At 47.4% G+C, this 20909-nt stretch overlaps 1 protein-coding gene across 3 annotated transcripts in view; it reads right to left on the reverse strand.

The window, feature by feature from the left end:
• DLGAP4 (DLG associated protein 4) overlaps positions 1-20909 on the reverse strand; it is a 233345-nt gene that overhangs the window by 57711 nt on the left and 154725 nt on the right. For 2 of the 3 annotated variants that reach the window (XM_020998625.2, XM_020998624.2), the window contains exon 6: positions 20114-20342. In XM_020998625.2, coding sequence (XP_020854284.1) covers positions 20114-20342 — 229 coding nt within the window. Of the gene's footprint in view, positions 1-6205; positions 6603-20113; positions 20343-20909 lie in introns of those variants that run through there. The other variant, XM_020998626.2, reaches the window with a different exon arrangement.

Raw genomic sequence — 20909 nt, forward strand, 5'->3', positions numbered from 1 at the left:
CCTCCGGCACTAACCCCTGTAGTATTCCTTTCGGTATTCAATCACAGTCTGTCTCCCTGAGATTTTTAATTATAAGTCTGGTTGCCCCAGCTGAACCAGACAGTCCTGGACAGCAGGGAGCAGATCTCCTCCCTCCCAGTGGGGCCTAGCACAGAGCTGGAAAGCCAGAGGGGTTGCCTGCTTTACAAGTGTGTTCACACTAAACAAAGTCTGTCAACTGAATTAAGCTGATCATAGTTTCTACAGCAAAAGGAGACCCTACATTTAAGTGCTCGAACTCAGCTTTTGTTGTTCAGTCATTTACAATCATGTCTGACTCTTTGTTTGGGGTTTTCTTGGCAAAGATACTGGAGTGATTTGCCATTTCCTTTTCCAGCTCATTTTACAGATGAGGAAACTGAGGCAAACAGGGTGAAGTGACTTGCCCAGGGTCACACAGGTAGTAAGTGTGTTAAGTGTCTGAGGCCAGATTTGAACTCAGGTACTCCTGAATTCAGGGTCGGTGCTCTATCCACTGCTCCACCTAGCTGCCCCCCAGGAAGCCTTTCCTGATCAGTCCTCTCAGATCCTAGTGCCCAACCTCCCCAAATTACCTTGTACTTATTTCATATACACTCTCTATACACTATTTTATCACATGTTGTTTCCCCAGATATAATGTAAAGCGAGCAGGTATTGCTTCATTTTTGTGTCTTTGTCTATGAATCCTTATTATAAAGTGGTGGGGAATCTTTGGCCTTAAGGCCACATGTGGCCCTCTAGGTCCTCAAGTGTGAGTCAAACTTCATAGAACGAATCCCCTTAATAAAAGGATTTGGTCTGTAGAACTTGGACTCAGTCAAAAGGCTGCCCCCTGAGGACCAAAGGGCCACATGTGGCCTCCGGGCCGAAGGCTCCCCACCGCTATTAGCACCAAGCACAATACCTGGCACACAGTAAGTGATTAATAAATGTGTGTTGACTGACTGATCTCCATTCCCTCATCTGTATTATCAAGGGAATCATAAGAACCCTCTGGCATCTTATGAATGAGATAGCTGCAGGCATTCCCTGCTATTACAGGAAGAGGCTGGAGAAAAAAGAAGGATTTTTTTCTGATGTGGATAAATGAGCAGCAACAGCACTTAGCATGTCCAGTATACTCCAGAGCAGGGCACATAACCTCAGAGAAGGCCAGAGTTAGAAGGGATGTAAGGGTCAGAGAGGGCCAGAAACTTGACCAAGGTCACACAGCAAGTTAGTGAGAAGAAACAGGACTGCAACTCAGGACTCCTGACTTCCAGTTCAGGGGTCTGTAGAGGGTCAGCAGATTATGGTCTGCCGATTTAGGTTCTACTTTCTTCGTGTGTCTACAACCCTTTACCACGTGGTGCAGAACTGAAAAAAGTTCATACCAGAAAGATGTACCACATGAGGCTGCTTTTCCAGATTTCTTCGAGATCCGACAGTTAACATACAATTAAAGCAGAAGTGTCAAGAAAAAAAAAATTCTGAAGTACATATCTAACTTTTGACTATTAGACTCCAGTATGAGCTCATTCCAAGAGTGTACTGATCTAGAGCAAGCCACTTAGGCCAACCTCTTCATTTTACAGGTGAGGAAACTGAGGTGGGGGGTGGGGAAAGAGAATAAATTATTTGCCCAAGACCACATAGGTTAGTGTCTGAGGCAGGGCCCTGACTCTAGAGCCTGACTCTATTGTCAGCGTTCTTTCCATGATGACAACCGGATTTCTCTCTCTAGATTTCCTAGAATCACTTCTCCAACTTTGGAACCTGCTTTCCTCTCCCCCTCCAAAAGTGACCAAACATTCAGTAGATACATGAGCCGGGTAAAGGCCTGCTCAATGCCAGGGAGGAGGCTGGATCCCTGTTCCACTCAGACCTCTGTCACTTTTTTCCAACAACAGGTTTTAAATCTTCAGGGAGACACAACTGTCTAAGAAAAATTCGAATTCCTTTGCTTTCGAACCAAAGACTCTTTGTAATCGGGTGCTATCAAGCACACATTAAATGCTCCCTATATGCAAGTCACAGCTTACTTTTCTGACCTTCTCTCATATTCCTCCCCTTGATTCACATGCTGCCACAAAACTAAACTCGTATCTGTCTCTCCTGAACACGCCCTGCAGTTCCACCTTTGTGCCTCTGCCCAGATGGTTTCCCATTTCTGGAAGGTCTTCCCTTCTCCTCCTCCTTAAAAAGCACCACTCAAGTGTCCTAATCTCCTGGGGGACCTTCTGCTACAGACCTCATATAACACTTTGCTTTCCACTTCTTGAATGCATTTAAATAAAAATGCATGTTCAAGTTATTTGCTGCAGTCCCTTACTAGATGGTAAAATCCTTGTGGGCAAAGATCATGATTCATCTAAATTTTTTTTAATCTCCCCAGCTGTTCGACAAAGAGTAAGTCTTAGAACATTTGGTTTGGGGAGATTCCTCTGCTTTGTTCACTTCCCCTTCCCCTACATCTAGGACAAGTCATAGCTCCCCCTTTCCTGCAAAGGCTGGGCTGAGAAAAAAAAACCTGCCTATTTGATAAGCTTATGTACAGACTGGATACCACAGGATACCACATCTGGTTTCTCATCCTAGCTCTGACACCAGCTAAGTGTCTTCGCCCTTGTTACTTCACCTCTGACCTCTGTGAGGTGCATTGAAGTAGAAAGGAATCAGGAGGCCTGGCTTCCAGTCCTAACTCTGGCACCACCCACTGTGTGACCTCAAACAGGTCCTGTCCCTTATCTGGTCGCAAGTACCCTCATCTGCCCAGATGCCCGAGATCTGCCCAGGGTACAGACCTTGATTCTCTCTCTGCACCCAGCCTTAGGATTCTGTGGAGTTCAGGGAGCTGGCTCTGAGGGGGATGAGAGAGACCTGACCCCAGCCTATCTGGTCCTATCTGAAGACTAATCCCAGCCCTGGCTCTCCCCAGTGAGAATTCAGACGGTGACTCACAGAATTTAAGAACTGGAAGGGACCTCCCTGGCAGCTAGTCCAACCCATCCCCGAGAGAAAAAGAATTTCTAAGACAACGCGTCCAGGTTCAGCTTCAAGACTTCCAGAGGGAGGGGGAGGGTTCTCCCCAACTCACCCAAGGGAAGTCCACACAGTCTTCTTTGTACGGGTCTCACAGGAAGTATTTGCTGACCTTAAGCCTACATTTGCCTCCCCCAAGTTCTACCCACTTCAGCCAAACAAAATATCATAATAGCCTTTTAAGTACTTGAAGACAAGCTTTCCGGTGCCCCATCCCCCAGCTCTTCCCTTGCTTCCTTCTCTTCCACAAGCTAAACGTTCCTAGTCCCATTAACTGACCTTCATGTGAGGTGGACTCAAGGCCCTACACTATTCTGGTCATTCTCCAGGTTATCCACGTCCTTGCTCTAAAATGCAGTGTCCAGAATGGGATACCATACTTGAGACATGATCTGATCAGTGCAGAGCACAGAGGCAGTCAAAGATTGGGATTTCTGGTTTTTGACAGGCTGCGATCCGCACTGCACCCCACCCCACCCCACCCTATTCCCCCTCCCCAACCCAAAGAGGTTGGTCTGGATAGGAATTTACAACTAAATCCTAGGATCCAGGTAGCTTCACACTGGGTCCAGATTCTTAACCTTCCCAGTCTAAGGTGAAGATTGTGTTCCTTCTCCTGCTATCCAACTTTCTTATCACAATGGACATTTGGAAATCTGGCTTTTTTTTTTTTTGAGGAAGGGAACCTCAGGCAGCCAAGGCAGACTCATATATTCAGTCCATAAAGGCACCCACCTAAGTGCCCCCCCTACCCCCACTTCTGCCTAATATCTACCTCTGGCCTATGGGAGAAGAGGGTGTGGGGGAGGCACACTATCCAGGCTTCTCTAAGCTTTCTCCCTTACCCCTAAAAGCCAATCCATCAACGCCCCTTCTAAGCATGACAACTGCAGGTGCCTCTGAACTAGGTCACAGGTAGGATCAATCACGAGTCTAGAGCTGGAAAGAAACCTCTAAGGCCAATCAGTCCAACTCCCAGACTTTACAGACGGAGGAACAGAGGTCCAGGAAAGTCGAGTAACACAGGGGCACAGAGAGTGTTAAGTGATACAAGGGCATAGACAGGTCATCAAGGTTACTTGGATTCAAGTCCTGACAGGATGTATGACTGGCAAGTCTTTCCTTCTCTGGACCTCAAATTCCCCAACCTGCACAGTCCTTGTGACAAGTGCTTTGTAAGCAGTCAGGTGCCATGGAAAAAAGAGCAGTGGTTACCCTTCGGCTGCCTTTCTCCCTGAATCTGCAAGATTGTCATAGGTAAGGAACCACCAAAAGGTCACCCAGTTCCCTTCCTCCCTTATTATATTCACTTAATAACAATCAACTAACAAAAGACAGATGTGAAAGAAGAAAGCCATCTCAAAGTGACTTTGGGGCCAGTGGAGATAGTGAGCATCTTGTCACCTGCCAAAATTCGAGGCTGGATGACCAATCTGAGGGATGTTGTAGAGGGTATTACTGCTCCAACTCCGGAGGATGGATTTCTATTAAACATAGTCACTTCCCATTCACCAGCACAGCTTGCCCTCCTATCAGCTCCGTGTTTCGAAAGGCAGCTTTTATTAGCCCCATTTTAAAGAAGTGAGTGGAGTCCTTTCAGAGAGGAAAAGTGCCTTACTCAGTCAGGGTCATGTAGCAAATCAGTGTCACAAACCCTATTTGAACCATGTCTTCTCATTCCCAAGCTGGGGTTCTCTTTCCACTACACCACTTGTATCTCATGTTTAGACTGACTAGTTTCTAGTTTTAGCCCTGCCAAAATGAGGGAAGGCTCAAATGAGATACATAGCTTGGCATTTATTAGGTGCTATATAAATGCTTGTTATCCCCCTGCCCCTGAACTGACATTATGTCCTAGAAGAAGGCCTAGTCCCCTCTTAGGGCTTTGGTTTCCTCATCTGTAAAATGAAGGGGTTGGAGTTAATGATCCTCAAGTCTCCTTCTGGCTCTGAGGTTTTCCAAGCAATCTCCTCCCTCTATTGAGAATTTTGTTCTGTTTCTGGGTCTTTGTTCCCTTGTGAGACTGATGGGAAGGAACTGGGGGTTGAGGAGGGAGGTCCTTTTGCTGCTTGGGGCTGTGTCACCCAGAGAAGGGGGTGGACAGGGCAGGGCTCAACTCTGGGTACACTGAGTCACTCCCTCTCAGGAACAGGCTGTCAGCTAGAACAACAGGCCAAAACAAAAAAAGGAGGAGGAGGCTGGAGGCAACCAAAGGAGGTTAAAAGAGAAGAGAAGGGAAGGGTGAGGGAGGGAGGAGGTCCTAATATGAGAGGATGGAAAATACAACAGAGTATTTCAACAGCCCTTCCCAATGGCGCGCACCGCCTATCATTACATGCCCAGCTTAATTACCCATCATTATAAACTGAATGCACAATAGATGCCAACTGCATTTTCTAAGGACAGACAGCTTCTCTTCCCTTATTCTCCCCCTCCCAACTACCACCAGGGAGAATCTCCGTAATGTCACATTGAGATTAATTCTCCTTTATCCCTAAATAGCTGAGATGTTCTGAATCTTTATCCCTTAATGGGAAGGAGATGGTACAACGGTGGTGACAAACTGGCTGGAGTCAGGGTCCTAAGAAAGTCCCGTGGAAGGCGGGGAGGCCCCTGAAAAGTTTGTCCTCAAAAACACCAGTTCACAGAACCTGTCCAGGGCTCCAGGGGCTAGTAGAGGCCAACTCAAGCTGGGAAACCGGCATCTCCCCTTTCCCCACCCCAAAGCCAGGCTCCCAGAAATAAACGGGAGCTGAGCTCACATCCTGTGGGGATCTGAAATAGCCCAGGCAGGTTAAAATAGCGCAGAGTCCACAGCAGCACAGAGTCGGGTTGGCCCAGGCCAGGCAAGCAGAGTCCACTCACTCCGTTCCCGTCCCTCTCCAGGGGAACTCAGGCAGCAGCCCCCCGCCAGGCCGGGGGCCCTCCCCCCAGCGCGCCCCAGCGCACAAAGCGGCAGCCCCCTCCCCCATTCCCAGGGCGTGGGCCCCCAGCCCCGCTTTGTTAACGAGCCTTCGAGCATTCCCTCCGGGGCCAGCCAGAGAAGCCGAGCCGAGCCAAGCCGAGCCGAATAGAGCCGAGCCGGGCCGAGCCCCCGGGGCCGGACTCGGCCCCTCATGCCGGCGCGGGGGGGCAAAAAAACCACAAAATTGCTTCCACTCACATTGCTTCAAGAGGTCCAAACACAAAGCCATGAGACCCGAGGGGCGTAGGGGCGGAGACAGAGAGAGGGAGAGAAGGAGAGAGACAGAGACAGAGACACACAGACAGAAGGCGGGGAGGCAGCAGTGCCTCGGTCTGCTCCGGGAGGAGGAGTCCCCTTGGCTGCCAGAGGCCGGAGCCTGGGAGGAAGCCGGAGTCCGCCCCGCCCCGCCCGCTCCCGGCACAAAGCCCCGGCGTGGCCGGTCTGGCGGCGCTGGGCTGCACGCACGGGGGCCCGGGCCCGGACACCACGACGGCCGCGGTTCGCCCGCGCTGGGGGAGAGAGAAGGCGGCGGCTCGTGCCTCGGCCAGAGCCGAGGGCGCACGGAGACAAGGGAGAGCCCGGTGGGGGCGGCTGCACTCACCCTCCTCCCTCGCTCAACCCCGGCCGCTCCGGTGATGTACTTGCAAGGGGAGGGGCCTCTGGGTTAAAGCCCCGCGCGCGGCCCCACCTCCGGGCCCGCGTCACCGGCCGCGCGGCGGCTCCCCCCAGCTTCTCCCCCTCCCTCCTCCCTGTGCGCTGGGGCGCGGCGGCGGTGGAGGGCTGGGGGGCGGGGGGGGCCCGTGAGGGGAAGGATTTAGGAGCACATGCACGCGCACACGCAATATACCGCGCCGAGTGCACGCTCATGTGTGCACGTGCCCGCCCTGGAGGCGTGGGGGGTGCACACAGGCAACCCCATGCAAACCCAATAGAGCGGGAGTGCACGCGCGCGCGAGCACGAGTAGAACTGGATGGGCGTGCACTTACAGGGCGGAGGGCGGGTAAGAAACAAGCGTGCACAAGCACATCCAATCAGACGTGCACAAGGCGCGACTACACTCCGGTGCGGAGCGCGCATAAGCACGTGCACATCTTCCCTACGGGCGGGTGCGCGCACCGCACGAACGCGCACGTGTTTTGTGCACACTGGAACCGGCGCGGGCACACCCACCCACAAATGTCCTACCCGCGGCGCTACAGGTCCTGCAGGCGGGGGAAAGAGCGACTTCGCAAACCGAGTCTGCCTTGGCTGAGGTACTCCCGCAGTTACTAGTTCGTCTGGCCTCGCTGTGCCTCGCACGGGACCAGCCCCACCCGTGCTGTTACCAGCTGGCATCCTGCACATGCTCAGTGCCGAAGTCCTGGGCTGGTGCCCCACGTCCCAGCCGCTGCCACCTTTTGAGAACACGAGTGGTGGCGCGCTCTCGGTTGACCCCCAGGCTAGTTCTGCTCAGCCCACACCACCCTGTGGCCGGGAGCTGTCAGCGCTCTGACAGATCGGTCCTCCCCATTATCCACAAACCTTCTCTTCCCTTTCCCTACCCCTTTCTCTTTCTATTCTCCTTTTGTTTCCTCCTTCTTTGGCCAGTGGTCAGGGTCACAGCCACCCTAGCGAGTTCCCTTCCCAAAGGATGTCCCGGACAAAGCGATGCAACCTCTCCATCCCATGCCTGAGGACCTTTCTATAAAATCCTACTGGTCTTCAAGAGTATAAAAAGCATTTAAGAGGGCAGTCAGGACTTTTAGAATCACACCTATTAGGGATGGAAGGGACAGGGTGGATCAGCTACCGAATTTTATAGAAGAAGAAACCGGTCCGGAGTGGGAAGAAAGGGACTTGCTCTCATCACATATAAAAAATCAGTTGCCGCGTTCTGTGACATCTTCAAACTCTACAGTCTTGCACCTAGCCCCTCCTCCCCACTCCCAACCCTAAACCAACTCGGGCCTTGAAATCTTAATTATTACAATAGTCTCCTAACTGGCTGTCTCCCTTTGCAGTTCATCCTCTGGGAACTGTAATTTTCCTAAAGCAACATATGATCATAGATTTAGAGCTGGAGGGAACTTTAGGGGGCCATCTAAACCCAGTCCCCTCATTTTGCAGAAGAAGAAAAGGAGGCCCTGTTGATATCACGGGTCTTGCCCGAGAATTCAGTAGTCCTCTATTAAAAAACCTGTGGATCCCAATTTCCGATATGAACTCCTCATCCTGACATTCAAGGCCCACCACAACCTGGCTTCAACCTACCTGTGCAGATTTTATGCTTTTTTATGTTACTCCTCCTTTCACATGGTCTACATTCAGCTAAATGGACTACTTTGTCCCAGAATGATGTCACTTCCTACTCGGTGTACTCAAATGTTTCTCTGTGGCTTCTAGGCTCACGCGTAAAGTCCTCTGTTTGGCCGTTTACAAGTTGGCTTCAACCTACCTGTCCAGTCTTATTACCTGTGGTTCCCTTTCCTGCACTCCTTGCTCTACCCAAATTGAGCCTCTTCCTCTTCCTCTTCCTCTCCAAGGACACTCCTGTCTCCAGTCTCAGTGCCTTTGCACTGCTTGTCTCTCATGCCAGAATGCTGTCCTCTTGACCACATCCCTTTAAGGCACAGCTCAAGAGTTACCTCCTGCAAGAGACCTTTGCTGAATTACTTTGTATTTATTTTGTATGGTCCTTTTACTGCATGCCCCACCCCCACCCCATGAAGGCTCATTAAAGGCAAAGGACTGTTTTTTAAATCCACAACGCCTAACATAATAGGCATTTAATAAATGCTCGTTGGGTTGAATTAGTCATTTATGGGCTCTAGGCCTCAGTCTCCCTTTCTGTAAAATTAGATAACCCTTGCTCAGCATCTCTCAGTGGACTACTGTAAAGATCAAATGAATGACAGGATGTGAAAGCACTTTTAATGGCAATATAGTGGTAAAAAGGTAATAATATAGGCAATCTCCTTAACATCCTTGTGAGGTAGGTAAGACAGGTAGTATTGTCTCCATTTTATAGATGGCAAAACTGAGAGTCAGATTAAGTGACTTACCCAGGGTTACATAGGTAAGTTAATGTCAGAATAATGTCAGAACTTGAATTCAGGTCTTTTGACCAGAGCCCTTTCCACTATACCAGCAGCCTTACCAAAATCTTCCCACTGAAAGAATGGCAGTTTTGATGGGGCAGAGAAAGGAGAACTTTAGAATCTAGGGGTACCACCATGGATGGCAGGCCTGGGAAAGGCTTTGTACAGCCTGAGAACCCTGGGAGAAGGAGCAGTGGGAGACAGGAGAAAGGAGTCAGGAACTGGAGGCGGCATGGCTCTGTTCATTGTATAGGTCTGCCCAAGAGATCTGGTCATGCTGCTTCCTGTCTTCCAGTGGCCTGGAGGTCAACTCATAGTAGACTATAGTACAAATGCTGATGCCTTTTTTTGCCATCAATACTGGGCAGCTCCCACCCTGATGAACAAGCCTTTGTTATTCCAGCTGCCTGCTGAGCCCTTATCTGAGAGAGGGACATGCTACAAGACCTTGGGGCCAGGGGATGAGAAGTGGGGGGGGGGGGAAGTGTCAGTTTGGAGGGAGCCTTGCACCGGGCCCACAACCTCATTTAAGAAGCAAGAGTTACTGCTTCTAGTTTCTACCTTGAATTAAATTCGGCTTTGCTGTAGTGAAATGGCACAGGCTGGAAACCTAACTCTGCCACTTAAGAGCTATCAGACCTTAGCCATGTCCTTTCTCCTTTCTGGGCCTCAATTTTTGTTTTTTTGGGTTTTTTTTAATCTGCAAAATGAAAGCATTGAATTAAATGATCCCTAAGAGCCCTTTCCATTCTAAATTCTATGATTCTATGAACAAACATTTCTTAATTACTCACTAGCCCAGAGCATTGGGCTAGAATGGTGTAATCACAGAACATGGAATGTGGAAGCCTAGAACATGGAATGTTAGAGTTCCACGTTCTAGGATTCTAATCTTCTTTCTCCATACAGCCTAGTCACACAGTCTGTGAAGCCTGCTCTAAAATTTACCTTTTGCACTTTACCTTGCTGTGGAGGCTACATTGGCTTTTCAAAGTCTATACTCTGATAACACAAATATTAGCAAGTCACACTAGGCTGGAAGGGTGTCAAGTAGAGTCCAGTGAAGGACTGTTTCTATCTTCTAAGGTCCAGCCTAGCCTGAGTTCAGAGGGCCTCAGTGCCACTGAGTGATACAGTTTCTTCGGTCACCTCAATTTGATTGTGGAGATAATGTGGTATAATTGGAAAGAGCATTAATTAGTTCTGGAGTCAGGGGACCTGGACTCTGATACTACCTGTGTGACCTCCCTCTGAAACAAGAAACACCCACAGTGGCAAAATCATGAATCATACACACACACATTACACACACGTGTATGTGTGTGTATGTGTATATGTGTGTATATGTGTATATATATGTGTATGTATGTATATAGTGATTTTACCAGTGTAGGGAGCTTCCAGTGTGGAATTCCTCTACCAATCTCCTTTCGCTGCAACTCCTATTAGAGAATCTCCTGTTAGAGAATTGCCTGGGTAATTGCCTGGGTGAAGAGAGATTAGGTGACCGGCCCAGAGTCACACAGCCAGTATATATCAAAGACCAGATTTGTACCCAGGTCTCCCTAACTCAAAGGGCAGCTCTTTTATCCATGATGCCATGGCACATCTCATATCTACCTCTTTCTCTATGTTAGAGTGCCAGTGAGATTTGTACATTCTTTGGTATGGGGAATTCTCAGGGAGGAAACTCCCTCTATTAATACAAGTACCATCTTCTCTACAACTTGGAGTCTTAGGAGAGCTTTGACTGAGTGACTTGCTCACAGCCAGTATTGAGTCAACAGCCAGTAACATGACAAAGATGGGACTTGAACGTGGGTCTTCCTGGATTCAAAGTTGGCTGTATATTCACTACACCAACTTGTTCATCTCCAAAAACTTGTCATTCTGCAAGATGAAATCAACTAGGAAACTCACACCTCCTGGGTAGCTCCTGCCCCTGAGGCCCCTCCCTCCCTCCCTCTGATTGGAAAGGGTGGAAACTGGATCTTGGAGAGCTCCTCTCACATCCTCTACCATGTAAAGAGGGCATCCAGGGAATTCTCTTCATCATCTCCCACGTGCTACTTTTTTTGGACTTCATCCTCTTCAGAAACTCACCATTCTCCAAGATGAAATCAATGCAGAAACTCACACCTTCTCAGATAATTTCCCAGCCTGACTGCCTCCCCCCAGCTTAGTCACTCCTTCCCACTTCAACTTCTTTTTATGTGTTGTCTCCCCTGTTAGAGTGTGATCTCCTTGAGGGCAAGGTCCGTCTTATGCCTTTCTTTTTATTCCCAGTGCTTAGCCCAGTGCCTGACACATGGTAGGCACTTAATAAATGTTTATCAACTCTGACTCTGGCTTATCCCACTCAAGTCCTCTTTATGCCTTATTAAGGTATGGAGTTCTGGAAGGCAATATTAATGGACTACAAGCTCTAGCTGCTCCTACCCAGTTGGAAAGAACTACAGTACAACCCCAGCAGTGATGGGCTTTTTGTCCCAGGGTCTTCCTAGTACAATCTATAGAGGCTTATCAGGCTGGACAAAGCAGAAATCAAAGACTATTGACTAAGTTAGGGACAAGTTGTGTGATCTTTCTTGACAGAGAGCATCTACACTGATGAAATTACGGCTCCCTGATGTATGAATGTATATGTGTGTGTCATACTCTAGTTAAACATTCTTTTTTTTTTGGCTAGGCAATGGGGTTAAGTGACTTGCCCAGGGTCACACAGCCAGTTAAGTGTTATGTGTCTGAGGCCGGATTTGAACTCAGGTCCTCCTGAATTCAGGGCCGGTGCTCTATCTACTGTGCCACCTAGCTGCCCCCACATTCTTTCTCTCTAAAGATACATATATGTGCACATATACACATATATGTGCATGTAAACACAGAGAGTAAACAAGAAAATGATAAAATTATAGAGTCATGGAATCTTGGGACCATAGAATATAGAGCCATGGAATCTTGGAACTAGAGTAAGAGGTGCTAGCTGGCATAGCAGATAGAGCCCCTGCATCTAGAATCAGGAAGACCTGAGTTCAAATCCAGGCTCAGACACATATTAGCTATGTGACACTGGGCAAGCCTGTCTGCCTCAGTTTCCCCATCTATAAAATGAGGATAATAAAAATATCTATCTCACAGGGTTGTCCTAAGGATCATCTGAAATAATATTTGTAAAGCACTTTGTAGACCTTAAAGTACGGTCTATATAAATGCTAGTTAACTATGTAGAATGTTAGAGGTGGAAGGGACCTCAGAGGTCATCTAATTTATAAGATCATAGAACTAAAGTTGAAGGAATCAGAGAGGCCATTTACTCCAACTTTCTCATTTTACAGATGAGGAAACTGAGGCCCAGAGGGGTTAAGTAACTTGTCCAAGTTGTAAGCAGTAGAGGTGGGATGTGGACCCAGGTCCTGTGACTCCAAACCTGTTATTCTTTTTTTTTTGCTGTACCATACTACCTTCAGTCTCTCTATTTTCTAGAAGAGGAAACTAAAGTTCTGGCCTTAGAGCTCTAAGACCAGGGAGGTGAAGTGTTTGAAGAGGCTAGAAGTTAATGGCAAATCCCATAGGTAGCTATCCACTATAAATCCAGAGGTCTTGCCTGATCGAAGCCCATTGTATGGTAGGACATCTCAACTCACAGAGTTTATAGGAAATGAGCAAAGCAGTAGGAGACCTATCGTTTCTTCCCTTGGCATATAAAATCTGTGTGTCCCTTGCCCAGAATTAGGGGCACAGATAGGACTGTCAGGTCAGGCATGTTCCCCCAGAGTCACTTAGACAACAAGCATTAATTAAGTGCCTACTGTATGCCGGGCACTGCAGTAAACACTGGAAATAGAAAAAAGGGCAAAAAACCCCACTCCCTACCCTCAAGGAGCTTACATTTTAATGGAAAGGATAACATACGAACAATACCATTTTTCAGTTGTGTCTGACTCTTCATGACCTCATTTGGGGTTTTCTGTCAAGGACACTGGAGTGGTTTGCCATTTTCTTCTCTAGCTCATTTTACAGATGAGGAAACTGAGGCAAACAAGGCTAAGTGACTCGCTGAGGGTTACACAGCTAGTAAGTGTCTGAGGCTAGATTTGAATTCAGGAAGAAGTCTGACTCCAGGTCTGGCACTGTGCACTATGGCACCACCTAGCTGCTACATATAGTACAAATTAGAGATAACGGGGAAGGCACTAATATTAAAGTCAGTCAATAAATTAATGAATTTATTAAGCATCTACTATGTGCCAGGTATGGTACTAAGCACTGGGTCACTGGATGTAAAGGGGAAAGCTTTCTGCAGAGGATGAGATTTCAGCTGGGATTGGAAAGAAGCCAGGCAAACTAGTAGACAGAAATGAGGAAGGAAAGTATGAGGAACAGCCGGTGAAATTTCAGTTAAGAGATAGGCCATCTTGTTCGGGGAACAGTAAAGAGGCCAGTGTCACGGAATCAAAGAATTTGTGGAAGGGGGTAAGGTGTAAAAAGTTTGGAAAGGTAGAAAGGAGTCACTTTAGTGGGAATAGAAAGGAGCAATTAGCCTGGGGCGAGAGGATTGGACAAATTCCCCTACATTTCAGTATGGAAAGCATTTTGCAGATGGATAGCTCTTGCCTGCTTTGATGCATAGGACAAAGACACCATGGCAGAAGAAGCCAGAAGCCAACTTCAACAACCTAACCATTTCTAGGGGCTCTTCCCCACCCCCTGTCATTTTCACAGCCAATATGTCATTCTGCTGGAATCAGAGGGCAGAAAGATCTGGCTTTAAATCTTACTCTAGACGCTTCCTAGCTGTGGAACCCCTAGGCAATTCTCTAAAGCTTCACTTTCTGAGCCTCACTTCCCTCATCTGTAAAATGGGGATAGTAAGAGTCCTTACTTCATAGAGTTATAGTGAGGAACCAATGAAATAATGTATGCAAAGACTTTTATAAATCTTAAAGGGCTATATGAATATAAAAGGTCATCATCATTGTAGTCATTAGCATTAATACAATGTCATGAATTGCCATGACCAAAATAATTCCTCCCTTGCTAGTCAATCTCTGAGGTCATGAGCCTCTTGTCATTTAGCTGCAGGTTCTCCAAGGATAGGCATGTAGTCTATGACCCAAGCCCATAGTTGGGCCCTTTCCAGCTTGGTAGAACTTATTAGAGTTATCTCCTCCGTCCTCTTCTGCTGCATCCTGGGGGTGTGAAGGTAAACCTGGGCTGAATCTATGAAGTGCAAGTTTTGGCAGGTTTGACCAAAGAAATGCCTGACCTAAGATTCATAAAACATTCATTTGACCTTTTGGCCAAAAGTTTGGGAGGAACTGGGGGACAGCCTTTGATTTTGGAGTGTGGGAACCTCTAAAGTGAGGTCCAGGCAACCCCAGGAGATGAGCTCAATAAGGTCTGGGAGCTTGGGCACATCGAAGGGTTCCTGTCTGCACTTGAGCGGATTCTTTCATCATTCATCTCTGCTCCCCGCATCAGAGCAGCCCGGAGAGGACTCAGTACATAGTGAGTACTTGAGACATGGTGAAGTGGGAGGGAGCCTAGATTTGGAATTAGAGGACCAGGGTCCAAATGTAAGTTCTACCACTTATTAGCTGTGTGACCTTCAGCAAGTGAATTAACCTCTTTTAGCTTCAGTTTCCTGATTTGCAAAATGAGGAGACTAGCCTAGATGACCCCTAGGCCATTCTAACTCTAAATATGTTGATTCTATAATTCTGTGATAAATATATGTTAAATTTCATTCTCCCCCATGTTTTCCCTCAGACATTTCTGTATTAGCCCTTCTAGTTTCCACCAATGACTGAACACCTTCTGTGAGGACCAGTAGGCATAAGTCACTAGAAACGTCTCCCCAGCTTGTGACCAGAAGGGTTACTTTATGGGGAAGTGGGTTACTGACTGTCCCCGGACTAAACCCTTTCACCTTATTCCCAAAAGGGAAACACCTCTGACTGACAATTTGCACTAGGCACCACAATTATCTAACTCATGTCTATATTCACTCTCCATAATTCTCCTTTGTGTTCCTTTTTTTTTTTTGTGAGGCAATTGGGGTTAAGTGACTTGCCCAGAGTCACACAGCTAGTGAGAGTTACCATCCCTTTGCCCTTCTCAACCTGGTATAACTTTTTGTAAGATTCACTCTCTTCACCCATTGGTGAATTCCTCCTGGAATTGGGGAATCCTCCTGGAAGGGCCTAAGCTGGCCTTCATTCTTCTCCAACCCCTGTTTCTTGCTTCAGGATTTCAAAACCATGCCCTACTTTTCAACTCTCTTTTGGCTGTTGTCTCGTGCCATTAGAATGTAAACCCTTTGAGGACAGGGACTGTCTTTTCACTTGTGTTTGTATCCCCAGGGCTTTGCACAGTGTCTGTGCTTCATAAATGCTTGTTTCCTTCCTGTCTTGCCTGCCACCTTGCCACACTGGAGGCCCTGTTCTCCTAATTGGTGACTCCCTCCTAGGGACCGTAATTTAAGGAAGGACTCTAGCCATGCTTTGCCTCGGTCCCAATGGCCTCATTCTGGACTTCTTTGACTAACTGGCCTTCCACTCTCCCATCTTCCCCACTTATCTATCCCCTTTATATATTGTCTTTCATTAGAATGTAAGCTCCTTGAGGGCAGGGCCTGTTTCTATCCACAATGCCTGGCACATTGTAAGGACTCTCTCTCTCTCTCTCTCTCTCTCTCTCTCTCTCTCTCTCTCTCTCTTTCTCATATACAAGCCCAACTACTCACTTTGTAAATGCCCACACTTTACTATGTACCTTTCTGCTCAACTTCCTGGGGCTTTGTGAATTCCTCTCAGGAAAGATGGTAGGCCACAAGAGAGGGGAATCTTAGATTCCTAAGATATCAGAGCTGGGAGGACCCTTAACTCCATCACCTTATAGATTGGAAAATCTGGTCTTAATGAGGGGGGAAAGAGCTTGTCCATGGTCAGATAATGAGTTGATGGCAGAGCCAGGGCTAGAACCCAGCCCTTTGTAGTTCTGTTCCAAGGTTCTCTTCTCCCCACCTGCCACTCACCTTCCCCCAACTACCTGAAGATATCACTATGAAGCATTTGTTCCCCAGATGTTGCTGAGGTGGAGGGCTCAGGTCAGGCAGACGTCCCAGAAGGGAAGGGCTCTCATTTCCTAACCAGCTGCATCCTCTGACATTTGAGTTTGGGTAAGATGTGAGGAGTGGGGGTGCCTCTCTCTCTGTGACATCTTTTGTCTTTGTCCTCTGTGTGTCTTGTTTTAAATAAAATACTACCAGTCATTCATACAACTCAGGGACAGAGGCCACCTCTCATGGTGAGGACCTGATGCTGCATAGAGAAAGGATGACCTGGTGACTCCATCCTTGGCACAGTAGCTCTAGGGTCAGGGCAGAGTGTCAGTCCTATGTCCTTTACCCCTATTTCATACCATCTCCCACATGGACATTATAATTCAGCTGTGGCTGGCCAGCTTTCACCCCATATGATGGAGGAGGCAGGGCCACTGAGTTTCTGCTAAGGAAAGGAGACAGAGATGTACTGAGGTACAGAGTGAAAGTAATACAGGGAGACTAACACAAAGAGGAGAAAGACAACCAGTAAGAGTGAGAGAGAGAGAGAGAGAGAGAAGAGAGAGAGAGAGAGAGAGAGAGAGAGAGAGAGTGAGAGAGGGAGAGAGGATACAGAAGAATCAAAGCCAGAGAGACAGAGAAGGAATGGAAGAGCTCACTAGCTTGTCTGACAATGGGCATGTTTCAGGGCCAGCACTAGAGAAGTCTGCCAGCTGTCAGTATGCATGTCTGTTTGTCTGTGTGCATATCCATGTGCTTGAGAAGTCGGAGCAGGCTCACAATGCATCACAGGCAGGGGCTAATATGCTTCCTGCCAGGCTGCTTGAGAAAGCTATTTCTGGAATGTGAAATCTGGGTCAGAAAGAAGGAGGCAGGAGGAAGGGGGGTGCGTATGTTTCTCTGGAAGGACATATGGAGGACCAGTCCAGGGCCTAAGCCTGAGGCCCATCCAAGCCTGGAGCCCTCCACCCAGAGCTTCTGCCCTTCTCCTCCTCCTGGCCTGGGTCCAACCTGCCCCTTCCCCTCCTTTTCCCCCAGTCTGGCAAGGTCTCATTTTCCCGGGTGACAGCTGCTGCCTGAGCATTCCTGGGCAGGACACTAGATTAATTACAATTGATCCCCTGGGTATAGTCCTTTCAAGTTTACAGAAACATCCATTTTCTCATTGATCTTCTCAGCCCTAAGAAGCCCGATTAGGGATGAACTGTCCCTACTTTGTGTGTGTTCAGTTGTTTCCTTCATGTCTGACTCTTTGTGACCCCATTTGGGGTTTTCTTGGCAAAGATAGTGGAGTGGTTTGCCATTTCTATCTCTAAATCATTTTACAGATGAGGAAACTGAGGTAAACAGGGTGAAGTGACTTGCCCAGGGTTACACAGCTAATAAGTGTCTGAGGCCAGATTTGAACTCAGGAAGATGAGTCTTCCAGATTCCGGGCCCAGAAACTCTATCCACAGTGCCACCTAGCTGCCCCAGTTTTACTGAGAAGGAAAATGAGGAACAGACAGAAGTGACTTGCCTAAGGTCATACAGTGAGTGTCCAAGCCAGGATTTTTTTTTTTAAACTGGGCCTCCCTATCTCACCTAGGCTGGAAATGCAGCAGTCACTCACAGATGGATTACTGATTGGCACATGAGTTTTGACTGGCTCCAGTTCTGACCTGGGCCTGTTCCCTCCTCCTCAGGCAGCTTAGCAAACCTCCACTCCCAGCAGCTCACCATATTAGTGCCAAACTTTGTTTGGATATCTGATCAGTCCAGGCCACTGTAGCTCAGAACTCCTGAGCTCAAGGGATGCACCAGTCACAGCCTCCCCAGTAGAAGATATTATAGGCACCACAGTTGGCTGGGGCCAGGCTTTAAACCCAGGTCTCTGAACTACAAATCCTGGGATCTTTCTACCATCCTATAAAACTAAGCTTAGCTTTATTTTATTATATGTATATGTACATGTATATGTATATGTATATGTATATGTATATGTATATGTATATGTATATGTATATGTATATGTATATGTATATGTATATGTATATGTATATGTATATGTATATGTATATGTACACACACACACACACACACACACACACATTTTGTCTCAAACTGTTCCTCCTTCTGACTTTCCTATCTCTGTTAACTGGTACTACCATTTATTCTATCTTCCAGGCTGGATCTTATCTTGGACTCATTCTTTCTCACTTAGTAAATCTCTCTTATTAAATGACACTCAACCTTCTGACCTCTCAAGATGTTCACTGATCCCAATTCGTTTGTTCATTGTCTAGCATGAGATCAAAGGATTTTGAAGTGAAAAGGGCCTCAGTGACATTTTGATGTGGTGAATTAGAACATTGGATAGAAAAGGCAGGAAGGCCATAGTTCAGAATCCTGTCTCAGATACTTATTTGCTGTGTGACTGTGATCAACGTCCATAACCTCTCTGGGCATCAGTTTTCTCCTCTATAAAGGGAGGAGTCCGGATCTAAGGTTATTTCAAGCTCTACAATCATCTGGTTCAATTCTTTCATTTTTTCAGATGGATAAACTCAGGTCCAGAAAAGGGAAGGGTCACACCATAAGCAAGAAGATGAGCCAGGATTTGAACCTAACTCTAAATCAGGTTCTCTTTCTACCACATTGTTTTTTTCATAGTCTAGGGCTAATTTTTTTTTTTTTGGTGGGGGAGAGTCTGGGCCTGTGGTGGGGACTCCCTCTAATAAAGCAGACAGGTATTTATTCTGCAATTTTAAGTCTTGGAGAGTCGCCCAGGGTGATGACAAATTAAGTGATTTGTCCAAAGTCACACAGCCAGCATGCAAAGTAGAACTCAAACCCAGGTCCTCTGGACTCCAAGGCATTCTATCTGCCATGCAACAACTGTCTAGCCTGTAGCATCTGGTAAATATCCAATTGAATTCAGTGTGTTAGCACTCCCTCTCTGTTTTGCTCCATTCAAAAATCTGATAAGCAGTGATTAGCAGAGTGCCTGGCACATAGCCAGTGCTTAAGAAATGGTAGTTGACTGACTTAGTACAATGTTTTGAACAAGTAGCCATCTAGCTTCCACTTGACAACATCCAATGATGAAGAACTCCTTAGTTTTTAGACAACCCCGAACTAGGCAGTTAACAACCATTTATTAAGCATGTTTTCCACATGAGAGTTCTTTGGATATCTGAAGTAAAGTGAATAAGCATTTATATAGTACCTACTATATGCTAAGTACTTTTACAAATATTATCTTATTTGATCCTCAACCTTTTAAGGTAGGTGCTGTTATTTTTCTTATCTTACAGTTGAGGAAACCAAGGCAGACACTGGTTAAGTGACTTGCTCAGGGTCACACAACTAGTAAGTGCGTGGGGCTGAATTTGAACTCAGGTCTTCCTGACTCCAGGCCCAGCACTCTATCTACTATGTCACCTAGCTGCTGAAGAACAGTGCTGAAGTGACCCCGTGGTCTCCTTGTCAATCCGCCCTGAGTGTACGAGATCCCCACATTCCAGTGTTCACCCCAGCTTCCGGGAGGCTGAGTCCACAGTTTCTTTCTCTCACTCCATTCTGGGAATCGCTTGCCACTTGTACAACATGATCAGTACCCACAGGCCCAGGTAAGCCAAGAGCTCCTTTGTCTGCCCACCAGGATCAGTAGGGAAGAGGGGATGATCGGATATGCAACCTGGAATCAGATGGATCATCAGGTACAGAGTTCAAGATTCCTTTTACAGGGGAGGAAACTGAGGTTAAATGATTTTCCCCCCCATAGTGACCCAGAAAGTGGCAGCAGCAAGATTTGAACTGAGGTTCTCCGATTCAAAATCCTGCTCTCCTTCCATTATATCACTTGGTTTCTCAGCAAACAGATTCACAAAGCTGTACTCCACCTTCCCGGTGAACTCTTCCATCTCCCGGACCAACCATCCCTTCCACCCCGCACCCTCCCTACCCTCTGCAGCAGGACTTACTGGGCAGTGTGCGGCTGCTGCTCAGGCTGCTGCCCGTGGGCGGAGGGGAGAGGGACTGTAGGGAGATGCTGTCCTCATCCTGGGAGCAGCCCGCCTGGATGGCCCGAAGATAGCTGTGGCTCCGAGAGCGGAAGTAGCTGGGGAGAGGCAAGTCCAGCACATCGCCAGTGGCAGACTCAGCCTCACTACAGGCAGCCTCATACTGGTCACTCAGCTCTGCCTCCCTGACCTGGGGAGGGAGGAGAAAAAGAGTGGCTCACATTTCTGCTACTAGCCTGAATGCTCCTAAGAATGATAACCAGCACTCCCACGTCTTGGCCTTTTAAGGTTCTTACTTACAGGCACCGCTGGACCCGTTATCTTACTGAGAAGGGCATTCCCTCCCCAGATGCCCATCCATGACTGCATCTCTTGTCCACGTCCTTCCCTAATCAGCCATTTGGTTATTAGCAAGGATCTCCCATTTAGACTACCACCCGTTAAGTAGAAGTTTATAGACTGTCTAAAAACTGTGTGTCCCCAGACTCTACATTTAGTGGACTCAGCTTGCTAGTAAAAGTGGTGGGATTTGAGATAAGGAGCCCCTCAACTTATATGGGCTATATCTGTGACTTTCCAAACCCAAATACTCCCCCATGTCATTCCCCTGTGCGCGGTTTTTTTCCTGCTATGAGAACATAAGCTCCTTGAGGGCAAGGACTATTTTTACTTCGTATTTGTATTCCCAGCACTGAGACAGTGGTTGGCATAGAATTAGTGCTTAATAAATTCTTGTTCATTAAAAGAAAACAAACAA

The sequence above is a fragment of the Phascolarctos cinereus genome, unplaced genomic scaffold (genome assembly GCF_003287225.1).
Source record: "Phascolarctos cinereus isolate Bilbo 61053 unplaced genomic scaffold, phaCin_HiC Scaffold_2;HRSCAF=192, whole genome shotgun sequence".
Taxonomy (NCBI): domain Eukaryota; kingdom Metazoa; phylum Chordata; class Mammalia; order Diprotodontia; family Phascolarctidae; genus Phascolarctos; species Phascolarctos cinereus.